We start from the raw sequence: 18,333 nt of genomic DNA, 5'->3' as shown, positions 1-18,333 counted from the left end.
TGAAGGACACAGGTCAGTGAAAAGGCTAGGCCTCTCACCGACCAGTCAAGGTGTCCTTCATCCATGGTTCAAAGGGTCTTGTGCAAGTGGTTAAGGAACAAGAACAAAGTGAGGAGCAAGAGGAACCGATGGCAGAGGTGCATGACTACAGGTGCAGTGCAACAGGCACAAGGTTGTGACCCAGGTAGTGTCTTTCGGGGACACCAGGCCCTAATAAATTGAAGTGCTTTAAAAACCTAACCACTGGCACATGACCCTCTGAGCCATGGATGAAGGACACAGGTCAGTGAAAAGGCTAGGCCTCTCACCGACCAGTGTAGGTGTCCTTCATCCATGGTTTCAAGGGTCTTGTGCAAGTGATTAGGAACAAGAACAAAGTGAGGAGCAAGAGGAACCGATGGCAGAGGAGCAGGACTACAGGTAGTGTCTTTTGGGGACACCAGGCCCTAAATTATTAGTGCTTCTAAAACCTAACCACTGGCACATGACCCTCTGAGCCATGGATGAAGGACACAGGTCAGTGAAAAGGCTAGGCCTCTCACCGACCAGTCAAGGTGTCCTTCATCCATGGTTCAAAGGGTCTTGTGCAAGTGGTTAAGGAACAAGAACAAAGTGAGGAGCAAGAGGAACCGATGGCAGAGGTGCATGACTACAGGTGCAGTGCAACAGGCACAAGGTTGTGACCCAGGTAGTGTCTTTCGGGGACACCAGGCCCTAAAATTGAAGTGCTTTAAAAACCTAACCACTGGCACAGGACCCTCTGAGCCATGGATGAAGGACACAGGTCAGTGAAAAGGCTAGGCCTCTCACCGACCAGTGAAGGTGTCCTTCACCCATGGCTCCAAGGGTCTTGTGCAAGTGATTAGGAACAACAAAGTAAGGAACAAGAGGAATCAAAGGCACAGGTGCAGGACTACAGGTGCAGTGCAACAGGCACAAGGTTGTGACCCAGGTAGTGTCTTTCGGGGACACCAGGCCCTAAAGTTCAAGTCCAGCAAAAACAAAAGTTCCCTGACATGGTCATCTGAACACCTCTGAACCTTGGTTGAAGGAGATGGGGCAGGGAAAAGGTTGGGCTAAAAAGCCCTGTGATGGTATCCTTCCTCCGAGGATCGGAGGTATTCAGAGGAGCATGTCCAGGAACAATCTGACTTTTTTTTTCAAATTGTATCGGCACCACTACTAGAAAAGGTGGGAGTTGCTGCCTGGAAATCTGGACTCTCTTGGGTGCTGGTCGTGGATGAGCTGGACCCTGACAAAGGTGGCCCATATTGACTGCCTCTGTAGCCGGTGTACATCTGTGATGATTGCCAGGTGGGCACCGCTGTTGGTTGTGGGGGTCTAAAAATTGGTGGTTGCAATAATGGCGTGTCCATGTGTTGTTTGATCACCTCCAGCAAAGTGGAATGGCACGCCATCATGTTTTGGGAAGGCACCTTTTCCAAATATGGTATTAGAGACATCACAGTGTGAAAACACGGGTGTGCCTGCAATTTCAGTAGTTCCTTGCTTTGTTGATGCATTTGCTGCATCATGTTCTGCAGCTGGCCCACCGACTGATGATGCTGCGCACACAGTTGGTCGATTTCTCCTCTGTGCATCTCATGCATCATTTTAAGCTCGTCCCTGTAGTGCCCATGTACAGCGTCGAGCTCACATTGCAGTGAAGTGATGTGGGACTTGTACTGCTCCATGATATGGCCCCTGTCCTCATCTTGCAACTGCCGGGTTATGAGAGTTTGGTGGCTCTAAAGAATCCCGAGAAGTCCGGAGACAGCCCCGGACATCTCGGACTCTGTCTCTCTCCTTGTTGGGGGGAGGGTACCTCGACGCCTCACTGGTGGGGTGGTCCTCACTGGTGGTGTGGCAGCATCTTCCCGTCCTCTGGCCTGTGTCGGGGTTGCCCTGCGCGCTGGTTGTGCTGCAGTCTCTCGGTGCTCCTCACTTTGTTCTTGTTCCCCTGGAGCTTCCATAGCGGTCGATTGTGGAGGTGCAGCTTCTTCCACACTCGGTCCTGCAACCTCAACATCCAAGCTCTCTTCTCCCAAGTCGTCATCAAAGGAGAGAGCTGGGATAGCTAAGGACTCCCTCCTCCTACTCCTCTCCTCGGGGAAATAGGTTACATCGGCGACGTCATCATCCACCAAGCTCTCCTCACTGCTGAACCGTGCCTCCTGGGTCGGTTCCTCTTGCTCCAAATTGTCTTCAGTCCTGTAGATAAAAACAATATTTATTGGTGTGCCAAACAGCATGTGGCGTCAATTCACAGAGCTAGCAAACACTAGCAAACACTTTATCAACCGTTTCTACCAAACATTTGATAAAGCTTGTGAGAAAAGTTTGCTAGCCATGGGAATTGAGGCCAGTTTATAGCAATACATGGCCGAAGTCATGGTAGTTGTCTGCTAAAATGAGCTCTCAGTTCCTGCCCACACTAGTGGTACTTACAGTCTAGGTTCCAGGCTTGCATTGATGAAAGACAATTGCTTGGCAAATTGGTAGTCTTTTTGTCGCTTTCCCCCGCCACTGCCACTTCGTTCGGCAAGTTTTTTCTTCCGTAGCCATTTCACGTATGCATCACGTATATTGCGCCACCTTGTCTTGTACCTTTCTCCTGTAATGACATGAAAAATTGATTTCGATTATTTCTCTTGTAGGTACATCGCAACTGGACAAACATATACATCGCTACATGTCACATTTCGTATTGGGAAGAGCACGGTGGCAGGCATCGTCGTGAGGACTTCGAGGATCCTTTGGACGCGACTGAGGGCCAGATACATGCCTGTGCCGGACACCACGAAATGGGAGGAGATCGCCCAGGGCTTCTGGACCAAGTGCAAGTTTCCTAATTGTGTTGGCGCACTGGATGGGAAACACATCCGGCTTCAGAAACCCGTGGGGAGTGGCAGCCATTATTTCAACTATAAAAAATACTTTAGCATTGTTCTAATGGCAGTGGCAGATGCGGACTACAAGTTTGTGTACGTGGACGTGGGGTCGTACGGTAGTTCCAATGACTCTGGAATTTTCCAGCGTACGACCCTTTGCCGGCTGATGGAGGAAGGCAGACTGCGTCTCCCCCGTGACAGACCCTGGCCTGGGACAAGGGCACCAGCCTACCCCTATGTGTTTGTGGGGGACGAGGCCTTCGCCCTGTCCGACCATGTAATGCGTCCGTACCCAGACAGGGGACTTGATGCCAGCCAGCTACACTTCAATGCTCGGTTGAGCCGTGCAAGGAGAATGGTGGAGTGCACATTTGGGATCCTGGTGTCAAAGTGGAGGGTGTTCCACACGCCCATGCTGCTGAAACCGGGCAACGCAGTTGTCGTGGTGAAGGCAGCATGCATCCTCCACAACTTTGTGCGGCAGGAGGAAAGAGAGACTCCAGAACCCCCGAATGTGCTTCCACTAATGCCCCTGCGGAGGTATGCAACCAGGCCAAGGGTAGTGTCACTGCGGAACAGGGACCAACTGAGACTTTATTTTACCACACCACCAGGACGAGGGTGAATGTTTGGTTTTTAATATGTTTTGTTGAAATGTGTTTATTTTGGAACTTTCAAGTTTTTAAGTGATTTTAAATGTCTTAATTTTTTACAATAAATTGATGTTTAATAATTGGTCATTGTGTATGTTTTATGTGCACAGGTGGGGTACATCGCAGGTGGGTGGGAGACATCACAGGTGGGTGGGATACATCACAGGTGGGTGGGATACATCACAGGTGGGTGGGATACATCACAGGTGGGTGGGATACATCACAGGTGGGGTACAGGTGGGTGGGATACATCACAGGTGGGGTACAGGTGGGTGGGATACATCACAGGTGGGTGGGATACATCACAGGTGGGTGGGATACATCACAGGTGGGGTACAGGTGGGTGGGATACATCACAGGTGGGTGGGATACATCACAGGTGGGTGGGATACATCACAGGTGGGGTACAGGTGGGTGGGATACATCACAGGTGGGGTACAGGTGGGTGGGATACATCACAGGTGGGGTACAGGTGGGTGGGATACATCACAGGTGGGGTACAGGTGGGTGGGATACATCACAGGTGGGGTACAGGTGGGTGGGATACATCACAGGTGGGTGGGATACATCACAGGTGGGGTACAGGTGGGTGGGATACATCACAGGTGGGTGGGATACATCGCAGGTGGGTGGGATACATCGCAGGTGGGGTACAGGTGGGTGGGATACATCACAGGTGGGGTACAGGTGGGTGGGATACATCACAGGTGGGTGGGATACATCGCAGGTGGGTGGGATACATCACAGGTGGGGTACAGGTGGGTGGGATACATCACAGGTGGGTGGGATACATCACAGGTGGGGTACAGGTGGGTGGGATACATCACAGGTGGGTGGGATACATCACAGGTGGGTGGGATACATCACAGGTGGGGTACAGGTGGGTGGGATACATCACAGGTGGGGTACAGGTGGGTGGGATACATCACAGGTGGGTGGGATACATCACAGGTGGGTGGGATACATCACAGGTGGGTGGGATACATCACAGGTGGGTGGGATACATCACAGGTGGGGTACAGGTGGGTGGGATACATCACAGGTGGGGTACAGGTGGGTGGGATACATCACAGGTGGGGTACAGGTGGGTGGGATACATCACAGGTGGGGTACAGGTGGGAGGGATACATCACAGGTGGGTGGGATACATCACAGGTGGGTGGGATACATCACAGGTGGGGTACAGGTAGGTGGGATACATCACAGGTGGGTGGGATACATCGCAGGTGGGTGGGATACATCGCAGGTGGGGTACAGGTGGGTGGGATACATCACAGGTGGGGTACAGGTGGGTGGGATACATCACAGGTGGGTGGGATACATCGCAGGTGGGTGGGATACATCACAGGTGGGGTACAGGTGGGTGGGATACATCGCAGGTGGGTGGGATACATCACAGGTGGGGTACAGGTGGGTGGGATACATCACAGGTGGGTGGGATACATCACAGGTGGGGTACAGGTGGGTGGGGAACAGGTGGGTGGGCCACGGGTGGGTGGGCAACACGTGGGTGACACAAATCCATAGCAAAAGTGCAATACATCACAAGCTAACCACAAGCCCCCCCAAAAACTTCTAGTCAACATACCCTCTGTGCCTTGCTGTCTCTTGCTCAAGTTCTCAAAGTCCTCCACATACAGCTTGGCAATTTTTTTCCACAGGCCTCTGCATTTTTTGATGTTGCTGTGGTCCGCATCCCCCTTGTCCCACAGGGCTGGTACCTGCTGCACCTGTAGGATGAGGTCTTCTGATGTGTAGGGCCTCACCCCCTCGTTATCAGACATATCGTCAGACATGTTGCTGCCAAACAGCTCCAGCATGAAGTCACTGCTGCTCCACTCTGTGAACGCTGGTGCCATGTGGTCCCCATCCAAAATGGCCACCATACCATAGAGTCAGCATAGGAAGTGTGGTATAACATCCGGTTTTTATAGCCAGTGTGTTGTGCGCTCTCCGGTTCTCATTGGTTTCCATTGGCCGGATGCAACATTCCGGCTCCGGTCCGGATACGTCAGCCGGACCAGCCGGACCAAAAAATAGCGCATGTTGGAACGGACGCCGGAGTCCGGATCCGGTCCGGCTCCGGTCCGGACGAAACGGACGCATGTGAACGGTCGCATAGACTTTCATTGCTATGCCGTGCGTCCGTTTCGTCCGGTCCGCATGCGGTCCGGCTCCGGCACGGCGATTCCGGATAGCAACCGCTAATGTGAACCGGGCCTAGTCGTGGTGGGTGGGATTCCTCTGTATTTTGGGTCCAGTTTCAGCACTAATAGGTTTAAAGATGTAGAAATCTGAGACAAGGTCTGGAGCAGCTTAAGAAAGCTGCAGCCCAACTGGCCGTGCTCAGTGCCCAGGGCTCCAAGTCAAGTTGTGTCATAGTTTCAAAATTAGTAGGGTTTGTCAAATATCACTCTGTTCGATCTGTTGGCCATTCAATCAAATACGCCCAAATTTTTTTGGGTCAATTGATCAGGGAATTCTAACACCATTACAGTCAGTAAGAGGAAATGTACAAGGGGTATGACCCGCTCATGTGAGTATAAAACTGAGTTAAGAAAAACTAAAATGAAATAAGAGAAGTGGCTTAACTCTATGGCAACAAGATGTAACAAAAAGGATAAATTATTTTGCATTGGCAAAGCGTTTCATGGCCTGTGCCCACTTCCTCATGCCAATAGTAGTGTCAATCACACTGTAAAGCCAAAGCAAAGAGTGCCTCATTTGATAACTAGCTGTGCACACTCTGGGTATCAGTAACTTGGTAAGGAATCCCCAATGGTGCAATATGTTATTGTTTCTCAGAGCTTTGGTAATAACCACGGCATGGCTTCCATATCAGCAAAGTTCAGGTTAGATATTCCTTCTGGGTAAATTAGAGCCTTAACATCCCTTTTAACATCTTGCTCAAACAGATCAATACTGATTGTACTAGATAGGGTGCTACATATTTACAAGCCTTGAAGAGAGTTACCTGTTAAATTTCCCCTGCTCACATATCTACATGGGGGGGAGGGGGAGGACTTTTGTCTGCCTAATAGTGGGGGGGGGGGGGCACACTTGGTTACATAATACTATGGACTTGCCCTGGTTACTTAATACTGGAGGTAGCCCAAACTATCTAATACTGTGGGACACACTAGTTACTGTGAGAGAACGTGGAAAAGCCGCCGCGCGTGCTGCTGAGAAGGCGGCGGATTCCGCGTCCAATGCGGCGGTTTGCACGCGAAAGCGTGCGTCTGGTAACAGGGCAGAACGCGGAAAAGCCGCCGCATGTAACAACAGTAAGGCGGCTGTTTCCGCGTCCAGCACGGCGGTTTGTACGCGGCAGCATGTATCTGGTGTGGCTGAGTCTGTTAGTGCACACAGGCTTAGGAATACGCGCGCGTGCGCTAAGAGGCAGAACTCTTATACTGGGCAAGGAGAGATCAGCTGATCACGCCGATCAGCTGACTCCAGAGCAGCTTACTATTGGTTGATCAATTAGGGGTGGTGCCGGAGAGCACTACTCCATATATAGTTACTGCTGGCCAGTCTCAAGTTGTCTGCCGTTGCGAACACTACGTGGAAGCACTCAGACCTTAGTCAGATCCAACAGTGTGTTTGAACCAGGTGGACCTGGGAATTCACACTTAGCCAGATTACTTGTACTGTTATTCTGTTTATGCTTAGACTAGTTCCAGGGTGTAGAGACCACGGACCTCACACCCAGACTAGGGAACTTGCGTTATCAATCTGTTATACTTCAGACTAGTTCCAGGGTGTAGAGACCAAGGACCTCACACCCAGACTAGGCATTGTTGATATCTGTTATGACTTACTGCTTTCCTGACTATCCCTTTGATCTCTGATTCGGTACCTCGCATATCTGATATTCCGTTGCCAGACCCTGCTTGCCTTGGATACTGAATCAGCCTTCTGTCTTTGTACTTAATCTGTCCGTGTGTTGCGGACCAGGCTTGCCCGACCTCGAGAGCTATCTCTCCTCTTAAGAGATAGTCTCCAGATCAGATAGTGACATCCACCTTCAGGTGTCACTCACTCTCTGGTCCTTCCTATCTCCAGCCTGACTCCAACCCTTGGAGAGTCTCAGGCTGCTGGAAGGTTCCTGTGCCCTCAAGAGCAGTATTCCTTTACTGCCTATGATCACCTGCTCAGCAGGTGCATTACTCAAAGTACTACTGTTACACCAAACACTCACATACCTATAGGTGTCCAGAGGTTAGCAATATATCTGTATTGTCGGTGATTCTGCAGATCATCAATAATCAGGTATATATCTGCATTCTTGGTGATACTGCAGATCACCAATAATCAGATTCTCTCTGCGTGCTGACACCAATCGTTACAGTTACCTAATTTGGAGTTGGGGGTATCGCTACCTTTGGCTACCTAAAACTGGGGGGGCACACCTTGATATCTTCTAGTTGCGTGTGTGTGTGTGTGGGGGGGGGGGGGTAACTCTGTCCACTTAGTAATGGGAACTACCTTTGGCTATCTAATATTGAGAGCACCTTTCGCTGCCTAATACTTGTGATACACCTGGCTACCTAATAGTGAGGGGGGAGAGGGTGTCGGGCACATGACTACTTAATCCTTTATCTTGGGGACCCATTGACTTAAGTTTTGTATAATATATGGAAGTACCAAGCTATTTATTTTATCTTCAGGCACCTGGTTACTTTTTTTCTGAAGGCATATGACCGCTTAATTATTTTGTTTGGGGGATTTGACTTTGACTGCTTAATTCTTTTTTTCTTTTATGGATGCATGTAGCTGACTGCTTAATTATTTTGTCTGGAGGCATGACACTACCTAATTATTCTCTGCCTTGCTCTGCCTGGGACCCTGTTTGGTCTTAATTCAGCTCTTTACCAACTAACAGACTAGCATCTCTCTAGTGCCCACTGAACTTTGGTGCTTGACTCATCCACCTGTGTTCTTGCTCCTTAACTGCTGATACTCCCTGCCAAGCTCTTCATTGTTGCCAATTACCCAGAGGGCCTACTTGCAATGCTTAAATCTAGCCTGCAGAACTCTCTACAGTGAATTGAATAAGAGCCATTGGCCTTAACAGTGACTGTTGTTTCCAAGTCCGACAGAATGTTTTGGTTATTAGAGTTCTTATTTTACATTATATGTAGTATCAACGGTTATGTAGCATTTACTAATGCCAAAATGCTTTTGTACTTTTTTCTTAGAGAGCGAGGTGTCTAAAGCAGCTGAGAAGTTCCAAGTGGGCGAAGTGCAACAGACTTGTGAAGCCAAATCTTTATATTGAGGCCTACATGATGGATATGTGCCTCTGCAAAAGCAATGAGAAACTTAGTACATTCTGTCTGTGTACCACAGTTGCTGAGTATTCACGCCAGTGTGCACTTGCAGGTGGAAAACCACCAGAATGGAGGAGCCCAACTATGTGCTGTGAGTATTTTTATCCATTCTTTCAATTGCATTTAATGTTTACAAATAATCTCTGATGCACCTAGTTATAAGCACTGATGTATTCAGTAGGAGCTTTTATGTCTCATCAAACTTTCATAGTCTTAGTACCTTAGAACTTGTTTTGTAAACACTGCAAAGTGCAGTTATCTCTATTTCTTTTTTACTGTAAGAAAGGGGTCAATGCACATATGTACAGTAAAACTGCAGCAACCCGCTAAAAGATTACTATTATGTCTGTGGGCAGGAGTTACCATAGTTTCATAGACATAAAAAAAAAATATTAATACGTCCATCGAGTTCTGGTTGAACTCGATGGACTTATGTCTTTTTTCAACCCAAGTAACTATGTAACACAAGAATATACAAATCTAATTAGAACAAATATCAATTTTACGTAAAAAGCTGGGCTGTGCATCATCAGTGAGAGCCTGCCTCATGCAGGTCTTTAATTAGTCCTAAAGTCTTGCATTACAGACAGCTGAGAAAGTTGTCATGACTCATTTGTTAGTAATCAGATAAGATTATTTAAAGGGGCACCATGGATAATTTCTTGATTTTTTTTTTGTCACTTTAACATAAATATGTGCATGTGGAGCAATTTTAATAACATGTATTGTGGCAGAACAAAAGGATTTTTTTACACTGCCACTATGCCTTTATAGCTGTAGAGTCACGTCGATAGATTTACCTTTCTGACGTGACTCGGCCTAATCCATTTTGCAGTAGGAGGCAATGGCATCTGTATTTGTAGTTTGTGTTGCCGTTAGATTCCCCCTCTTGGGTCAGCTCAGCTAGGTTTGTTCCAATTGGTAACTGTTACTGAGCTAAATACGATTGCAGCCTCCGTACAGCCCAGGACGTCCCCATACAGCTCTGTATATTTACTCTCCCCATTTTCTCAGATCTGTCAAGAAGCAGTGTGTGTGTGTGTGTGTGTGTGTGTGTGTGTGTGTGTGTGTGTGTGTGTGTGTGTGTGTGTGTGTGTGTGTGTGTAAGCAGGGCAGAAACAAACAGTAAATCATTCCTCTCATTAGTGACGGAGAAGTGGAACCTAGCTGCATGTTCAGCTCAGCCTCCCCCGATGCTGACACAAAATTGTTACAAACTGCTGGTAAACGAGGCATTTTTTTCACAGAGGCTGTGCTAAGAGACCTCTGAAAAGCTTTCTAGTGTTGCTAAGAACAGTTTTTTTGATAGTTGTTCTTTAAAATCACTTCAGGACATACCTATGTAGAGGGAAGAGCCTCCCCACTCCTTGCTCCATCCTGTCACTTCTGCACCTTTTCCAGTTGAAGCTTCTCATTCCTCTAGGTCTTAGGCATTACTCATGCAGCTTTTGGAACTACTTGCGCCCCCAAGTAATTCCAATGCTGAAAAATAGGATTGCATCCATACTGTGCATGTGCAATCTCGGATTCGCCTGTGCTCAGTACACATGCACTCATCTGCATGTATTGCCCAATCCTCTGCTTTTTCAAAGCTCATAGGGAATGGTGCTTTGCTTGCCAGAGGTGGTTTATAAGTGGTAGCACAGCCTTGGGCTGTTCAATCATTGGCCTCAGGTTTCAGTGACATTGATTCCTTTTCAAATTTCATATTAAGAGGCACTCTAGCTCCAAATAGGAGAATGTCATACAATGGATATCATTTTTTTTTAAAAAACAAATCAGGTTTATTGATGAAAGTGCAGTAGAAAAGGTGGTTACAGTCTTATGTCTTAAATTGAACAATATTCGTATACAGCCATAAAGAGGATCTATTACAAACACCTGATGAGTTTTCGTTAACCAACCAACAAAACCATAAATCAAAAAGAAAAGAAAAAATATAAAACATAATAAAAGGAAAATGATAAGAAATAAAAAAGGGAACAAAAAGTAAACTGCTGCATCAGGCAAAAAAGGTAAGTAACTTTCCTGGGATGATACAGAGTATATAAGGTAGAGATACAAAGTTTAGATAATCGATAAGGAGGCGGATGTTGCTAGAGATATATCTGGGCGGGGTGGTAGTCAGTAGGATTTAAGTTTTAGTCTGGGGAGGAGATTCAATCCAGGTTTTCCAGATTTTGTTTAATTTGGATATAGCTCCTCTCTTTTGATAACTTTTTTTCAACAGGGGTAGAGTGCTGTTAAAGGATTTGATCCAATCACATTGTGTAGGGATTGTGGCTTGTATCCAGTACTTGGTAAGAAGCTTTCGAGCAATATGTAACACTTCTGTAATGAATGGTTGGGCATGCTTTTCAGTAAAGGATTCAGGGAAGATGTATAGGAGGCATGCTCTTGGGTCACAAGTCGGTGGACAGCTCATATAGTCATTAAGAAAAATGTAGTGATTTGTGCCCAATATAGATTAACTTCAGGGCAAGACCATATCATTTGGAAAAAAGTACCATTGTCTACCACACACTTGGGACAGTTGGGAGATGCACCAGGCTTAAATTTTATAGCCTTATTGGCGTTAAAAATACTCTATGTATGACATATAGGTATAGAAGGCGGTCTGGAGCATGGGGGGATACTAGAAGTACTCTGTGAGGAAACGCGGAAAAGCCGCCGTCCCTCGAGGTGAGGCGGCTGTTTCCGCGTCCAGCATGGCGTCACAACGCGGAAAAAACGCCGCATGCCGCATGGGCAGTGCGGCGGAATCCGCATTGGTAACGGCGGAATCCGCATCAGAGGCGGCCCCCGCACTAGATACATTGCATGACAGTACTGGTGTGGCTGGGACTGATAGTCCACCAGGATTCAGACTTACACGCGCGCGAGCACAGAGGCAGAGTTTAAATAGCAGTTAGAAGGGTGTCGGCTGACCAGCTGGGTCAGCTGACAAATTCCACTGCTCTCATTGGACCAGCAATTAGGGAGGTCCTGGAAAGGTCCTAGAGTATATATACTGCTGGTTGTTCACTTGCTCTTTGTCTGGCGTGCGATCACATATGTGGGAGCACTCAGACCTGTAGTCAGATCCTTAAGTGTGCCGGGACCAGCTGGAGCTGTAATCCTACACTTAGCTAGATTCTGTTGATAGCTAAAGTACTAGTTTGATTGTGATTATATGTTATGACTTTTGCCTGCTTTGACTATCCTCCTGAACTCTGATCTTGTACCTCGATATTTCTGATACTCTGTTGCCGAACCCCGGCTCGTTCCTTGACTCTGTTTCTGCCTCCTGATTTTGTACCCCGATATATCTGATACCTCGTTGCTGAACCCTGCCTGTACTTTGACTCCGCCTTTGCCTCCTGATCTTGTACGTTATCTGTCCGTGTGTGTACGACCTGGCTTGTCCGACCTCGAGAACCGACCTTACCGTTAGAGGCGGTTCCTCGCTCTGTTAGCGATCCTTCCTCCTGAGGGTCACTTTCAGATATACCTTCCTACTGTCAGTCTGACTCCTCCCGTCTTGGAGAGCTCAGGTCTGCGGAAGGAATCTGTGCAGTACTCCTTGCTGCATTGAGGCCTTGTCCTCTAAGTGTTACTGTTACACCAAACACTACACTCTACTCAGGTGAACAGAGGTTAGTTTGTATATCGGATTATCGGTGAGACTGCAGATCACTTATAATCTGGTATATATCTGTATTTCCGGTGATACTGCAGATCACCGGTAATCAGATACTCTCTGCGCCCACCGATCGTTACAGAACGCCAGACCAAAATACAAAATGGACGCAAACACTGATTGTCTGGGTGTACTTGCCGCTTCGGTGGACAACATCAATCAAGTACTGGGCACTCACATAACTCTTATTGATGCCCTATCAGGGTCTGTACAAACCCTTCAGACATCAGTGGATCATGTGCGATCCTCTCCTAGCTCTGACATACGTATGCCTGTACCTGAAAGCTTTTCCGGCCACAGATCTGACTTCCGGAATTTTAGGAGTAGGGTGTTGTCCTATTTTGAGTTGAGACCCCAATCTTTGGGTACTGAGACCCAGAGGGTCACGTTTATTAAAACTTTGTTGTCCGGCGACTCCCAGTCTTGGGCGTATAGCCTGCCCGCTGGAGACAAAGCTCTTACCTCTGTAGAGGAATTTTTTAAAGCTATGGCGGTAATTTACGACGATCCGGACCTTGCCTCGACTTCTGAGCGGAAGCTCAAGCTTTTGCGTCAAGGCGAAGGTCCGGTCGAAGATTACGCGGCCGAGTTTAGGAGGTGGTCAGTTACGGCCAGGTGGAACACCTATGCCCTATTAGATCATTTCTTGTCAGGGCTGTCCGATGAGGTCTCTGATTTGATGTTAAGCCAGCCCGAGCCCAGAACAGTCGATGAGGCCATCTCAGCGGCCATCCGAATCGACCGCAGGCTGCGCTACCAAAAACAGACCAGGGGTAGTTCCCGTCTCAGAGGGGAATCTTACACCACGGGCCCAGTGACTCCACCTACTACTATTTCACCTTCTCCTGTCGTGCCTCCTTCCGAGCCGATGCAGATTGCTCGGTCAAAATTAACCCAGGTAGAGCGAAGACGGAGAATGACCGAACAGCTGTGTTTGTACTGCGGTGAAGGGGGGCATATAGTACAGAACTGCCCCAATAAGCCGGGAAAACGCTGCCGCTTAGGAGTGGTGGGGGGTAACACTCTGGGCGTCCGACTTTTACCCCTAGAAGAAAAACGATTGCTTCTTCCCTGTACCGTTACATGGGAAGATAAGACTGAGGTCACGGAAGCCTTTATCGATTCAGGCTCCGCGGCAAATTTTATGGATTCGGAGTTTGCTAAGAGATTGTGTATTCCGCTCACACCAGTACAACCACCCATCCAGGTTACGGCAGTGGATGACTCTCCTCTGCAAGGGAATCACCCACTGTCTCAGACACCAGAGGTGGGGGTCACCATAGGGGTACTGCACTGGGAAAAGTTACAGTTCTTTGTGTTGCATATGACAACCTCCACCATTATACTCGGCATGCCATGGTTGCACCTTCATTCTCCACACATTGATTGGGCCACCGGCCAACTAATTTCTTGGTCAGCACACTGCTTTCAGCGATGTTTAGGGAAGGTGACATTGGGCCAAACCAGGGTTCATGTTCAGGGGGTACCTGAGCAATATGTGGAATATTCTGATGTATTCTGTCCCAAGGCTGCAGACAAGTTACCCCCACATCGCTCTTTCGATTGCCCCATTGATATACGTTCAGGTTGTATGCCCCCTCGGGGTCATTTGTACAATTTATCTGGGCCAGAGAAATTGGCTATGAAGGAATATATCCGTGACAATTTAGCCAAAGGCTTCATCCGGCCGTCCCGATCGCCTGCTGGAGCAGGTTTCTTTTTCGTTAAAAAGAAAGACGGGGGCCTGCGGCCCTGTATTGATTACCGGGGACTAAATAAGATCACGGTAAAGAATCGCTATCCGTTACCCCTGATAGATGATTTATTTACGCAGGTCACCGATGCTAAGATCTTCTCAAAGCTGGATTTACGGGGCGCGTACAACCTGGTGCGCATTAGAAAGGGCGATGAGTGGAAAACGGCCTTTAACACGCCAGACGGGCATTACGAGTATCTGGTGATGCCCTTTGGGTTATGTAATGCCCCGGCCGTTTTCCAGGAACTCATCAACGAGGTCTTCAGAGAGGTGTTGGGGAGATTTGTGCTGGTCTATCTAGACGATATACTTGTTTTCTCCAACAACCTCTCTGAGCACAGAATACATGTGAAATTTGTACTCAACAAATTAAGACAAAACTCACTTTATGCTAAGATTGAGAAGTGTATTTTTGAAGTCACATCTGTCGCCTTTCTGGGGTACATAATTTCCACCACGGGCCTGTCTATGGACCCCGCCAAAGTCTCCGCTGTTTTGGAATGGCCTCAGCCGGTTGGGTTGAAGTCTTTACAGCGGTTTTTAGGCTTTGCGAATTATTATAGAAGGTTCATAAAGGGGTATTCCACGGTTATCGCACCCCTCACCTGTCTTACGAAAAAAGGGGCAGATACCACCCACTGGTCTCCTGATGCATTAAGTGCTTTCTCCACTTTAAAAGATTTGTTTTGTTCCGCACCCATCCTGAGACATGTAGACACCTCTTATCCTTTTATTGTTGAGGTAGACGCCTCGGAGGTTGGGGTAGGGGCTGTGCTGTCTCAGCGGTCAGGCTTGCAGGGAAGGCTACACCCTTGTGCGTATTTCTCTCGTAGGTTCTCTCCGGCAGAGAGAAACTACGATATAGGCAACAGAGAGCTCTTAGCCATTAAACTTGCCTTTGAGGAGTGGCGTCACTGGCTGGAAGGAGCAGAACATACAATTACTGTATACACGGATCACAAGAATCTAGAATACATCGAGGGGGCTAAGAGATTAAGTCCCCGTCAGGCTCGATGGTCTTTGTTTTTTTCGAGGTTCAGGTTCATAATTACGTATACCCCGGGTAGCAAGAACATTAAGGCAGATGCCCTGTCCAGATGCTTTGAGTTGGAGACAGCACAGCCTTCTGCCCCAGAGACCATTGTCCCACAAAATTTGGTGCTGGCCGTAACAGAGACTTGGGAAGACTGGACAGAGACCTTGAGTCCTTTTCAGCAGGATGTCCCTGAGGGGAAGCCTGAGGGGGTTTTATTTGTGCCTCTGCCATTCCGTCTCCGGGTGCTACAGATATTCCATTCACACAAGAATGCGGGACATCCTGGGGCATCTAGAACGCAGGATCTTGTGGCCAGGTGCGCTTGGTGGCCGTCTCTGGCAGCCGACTGCAAAGAATTTGTTAAGGATTGTGCGGTATGTGCCAAAAGCAAACCCTCCCGGCTGGCACCTGTAGGGAGGTTGCAGCCTTTACCCACCCCGAATGAACCATGGACCCACTTGTCCATGGATTTTGTGGGTGAGCTTCCCAGATCAGAGGGCATGTCGGTCATTTGGGTGGTAGTCGACCGCTTCAGCAAGATGGCCCATTTTGTGCCCTTGAAAGGACTCCCCTCGGCCCAGGAATTGGCCGACTTGTTTATCAAACATGTGTTCCGGTTACACGGCATTCCGGAAAACATAGTGTCCGATCGGGGAGTCCAATTCGTATCTAAATTCTGGAGGGCATTCTGTCATCAAATGGGCATGAAGCTGTCGTTTTCATCGGGCTACCACCCACAGACCAACGGTCAGACGGAGAGGGTCAACCAGTCGTTAGAGCAGTTTTTGAGATGCTACGTTGCAGAGGCGCAGAATGACTGGGTCAAATTTCTGCCCTTTGCAGAATTTGCACAAAACAATTTGAAAAGTTCTTCCACTGGATTTTCTCCGTTCCAGGTTGTGTCTGGAAGATTGCCCAAATTTTCACCGTTACCAGTGGCCTCCACTCCGTTTCCAGCTCTGGAGGCTTGGCAAAGGTCTTTTAAAGACATTTGGCGGACGGTGAGAGACAGTTTGGAAAAGGCGTTTCTGAGTCAGAAGGGTCAAGCTGACAAGAAACGGTCTTTGGAGTGGAGATTCCAACCAGGAGACTTGGTTTGGGTATCCACACGTCACTTGGCCCTGAAACAGCCCTCAGACAAGTTGGGTCCCAGGTTTGTCGGGCCTTTCCCGATAGCCAGAAGGATCAACAACGTCACTTACGCTGTTGATCTTCCCGCTAGCATGCGTGGGGTAAGGTCCTTCCACGTATCCCTGCTTAAGCCAGCAGTCCATGTGGGTCCCACTCCTCCTCCTCCTGTGTTGGTGGATGACCAACCTGAGTACGAGGTAGAAAAGATTTTAGATTCACGCGTTGTACAAAACTCGGTACAATATCTCGTACATTGGAAAGGGTACGGCATTGAGGAGAGACAATGGGTACCGGGGAGTCGCATGCATGCGGACGAATTAAGGAGGGAATTTCACGCCTTACATCCCGAGAAACCTGGTAGGAGTTGTCCGGAGTCCACTCCTCGGGAGGGGGGTACTGTGAGGAAACGCGGAAAAGCCGCCGTCTCTCGAGGTGAGGCGGCTGTTTCCGCGTCCAGCATGGCGTCACAACGCGGAAAAAACGCCGCATGCCGCATGGGCAGTGCGGCGGAATCCGCATTGGTAACGGCGGAATCCGCATCAGAGGCGGCCCCCGCACTAGATACATTGCATGACAGTACTGGTGTGGCTGGGACTGATAGTCCACCAGGATTCAGACTTACACGCGCGCGAGCACAGAGGCAGAGTTTAAATAGCAGTTAGAAGGGTGTCGGCTGACCAGCTGGGTCAGCTGACAAATTCCACTGCTCTCATTGGACCAGCAATTAGGGAGGTCCTGGAAAGGTCCTAGAGTATATATACTGCTGGTTGTTCACTTGCTCTTTGTCTGGCGTGCGATCACATATGTGGGAGCACTCAGACCTGTAGTCAGATCCTTAAGTGTGCCGGGACCAGCTGGAGCTGTAATCCTACACTTAGCTAGATTCTGTTGATAGCTAAAGTACTAGTTTGATTGTGATTATATGTTATGACTTTTGCCTGCTTTGACTATCCTCCTGAACTCTGATCTTGTACCTCGATATTTCTGATACTCTGTTGCCGAACCCCGGCTCGTTCCTTGACTCTGTTTCTGCCTCCTGATTTTGTACCCCGATATATCTGATACCTCGTTGCTGAACCCTGCCTGTACTTTGACTCCGCCTTTGCCTCCTGATCTTGTACTTTATCTGTCCGTGTGTGTACGACCTGGCTTGTCCGACCTCGAGAACCGACCTTACCGTTAGAGGCGGTTCCTCGCTCTGTTAGCGATCCTTCCTCCTGAGGGTCACTTTCAGATATACCTTCCTACTGTCAGTCTGACTCCTCCCGTCTTGGAGAGCTCAGGTCTGCGGAAGGAATCTGTGCAGTACTCCTTGCTGCATTGAGGCCTTGTCCTCTAAGTGTTACTGTTACACCAAACACTACACTCTACTCAGGTGAACAGAGGTTAGTTTGTATATCGGATTATCGGTGAGACTGCAGATCACTTATAATCTGGTATATATCTGTATTTCCGGTGATACTGCAGATCACCGGTAATCAGATACTCTCTGCGCCCACCGATCGTTACATACTCTATCCAGAGTATTCTCTCATTCTTCATCCGTTTTAGGACCAACATCCGCCTCCCAGGTCACCTTGTGAGAATTAGCACGTACACTCGCTGTAGGAGCAATAATCATATTACACAGTTTAGATATTAGTTGTTTTGCGGACAAACCATTTATCGTTTCAAGGATACAAGAGTCTCTTAGATCTGTAGGGGGTGTTTCAAATTGCTTATATAGGGCATGCGTCAGTTGCAGATACTTATAAAAGGCAGTATGATGTAGATGAAACTCCTCAGACAGTTGAGAGAATGTCTTCACCAGCGGTCCTTGGAAGAGCTGGTAGAAAAATGTTACTCCTTTGTTGA

At 48.3% G+C, this 18,333-nt stretch overlaps 1 protein-coding gene across 1 annotated transcript in view; it reads left to right on the top strand.

Annotated features, from left to right (window-relative positions):
- LOC137537870 (mucin-2-like) overlaps positions 1-18,333 on the top strand; it is a 327,684-nt gene that overhangs the window by 299,557 nt on the left and 9,794 nt on the right. The window contains exon 8 of the mRNA XM_068259818.1: positions 8,746-8,968. Coding sequence (XP_068115919.1) covers positions 8,746-8,968 — 223 coding nt within the window. The remainder of the gene's footprint in view (positions 1-8,745; positions 8,969-18,333) is intronic.

Source organism: Hyperolius riggenbachi, chromosome 11 (genome assembly GCF_040937935.1).
Source record: "Hyperolius riggenbachi isolate aHypRig1 chromosome 11, aHypRig1.pri, whole genome shotgun sequence".
Taxonomy (NCBI): domain Eukaryota; kingdom Metazoa; phylum Chordata; class Amphibia; order Anura; family Hyperoliidae; genus Hyperolius; species Hyperolius riggenbachi.
The sequence above is the reverse complement of the archived record's forward strand: the minus strand, read 5'-3'. Positions and strand labels throughout refer to the sequence as shown.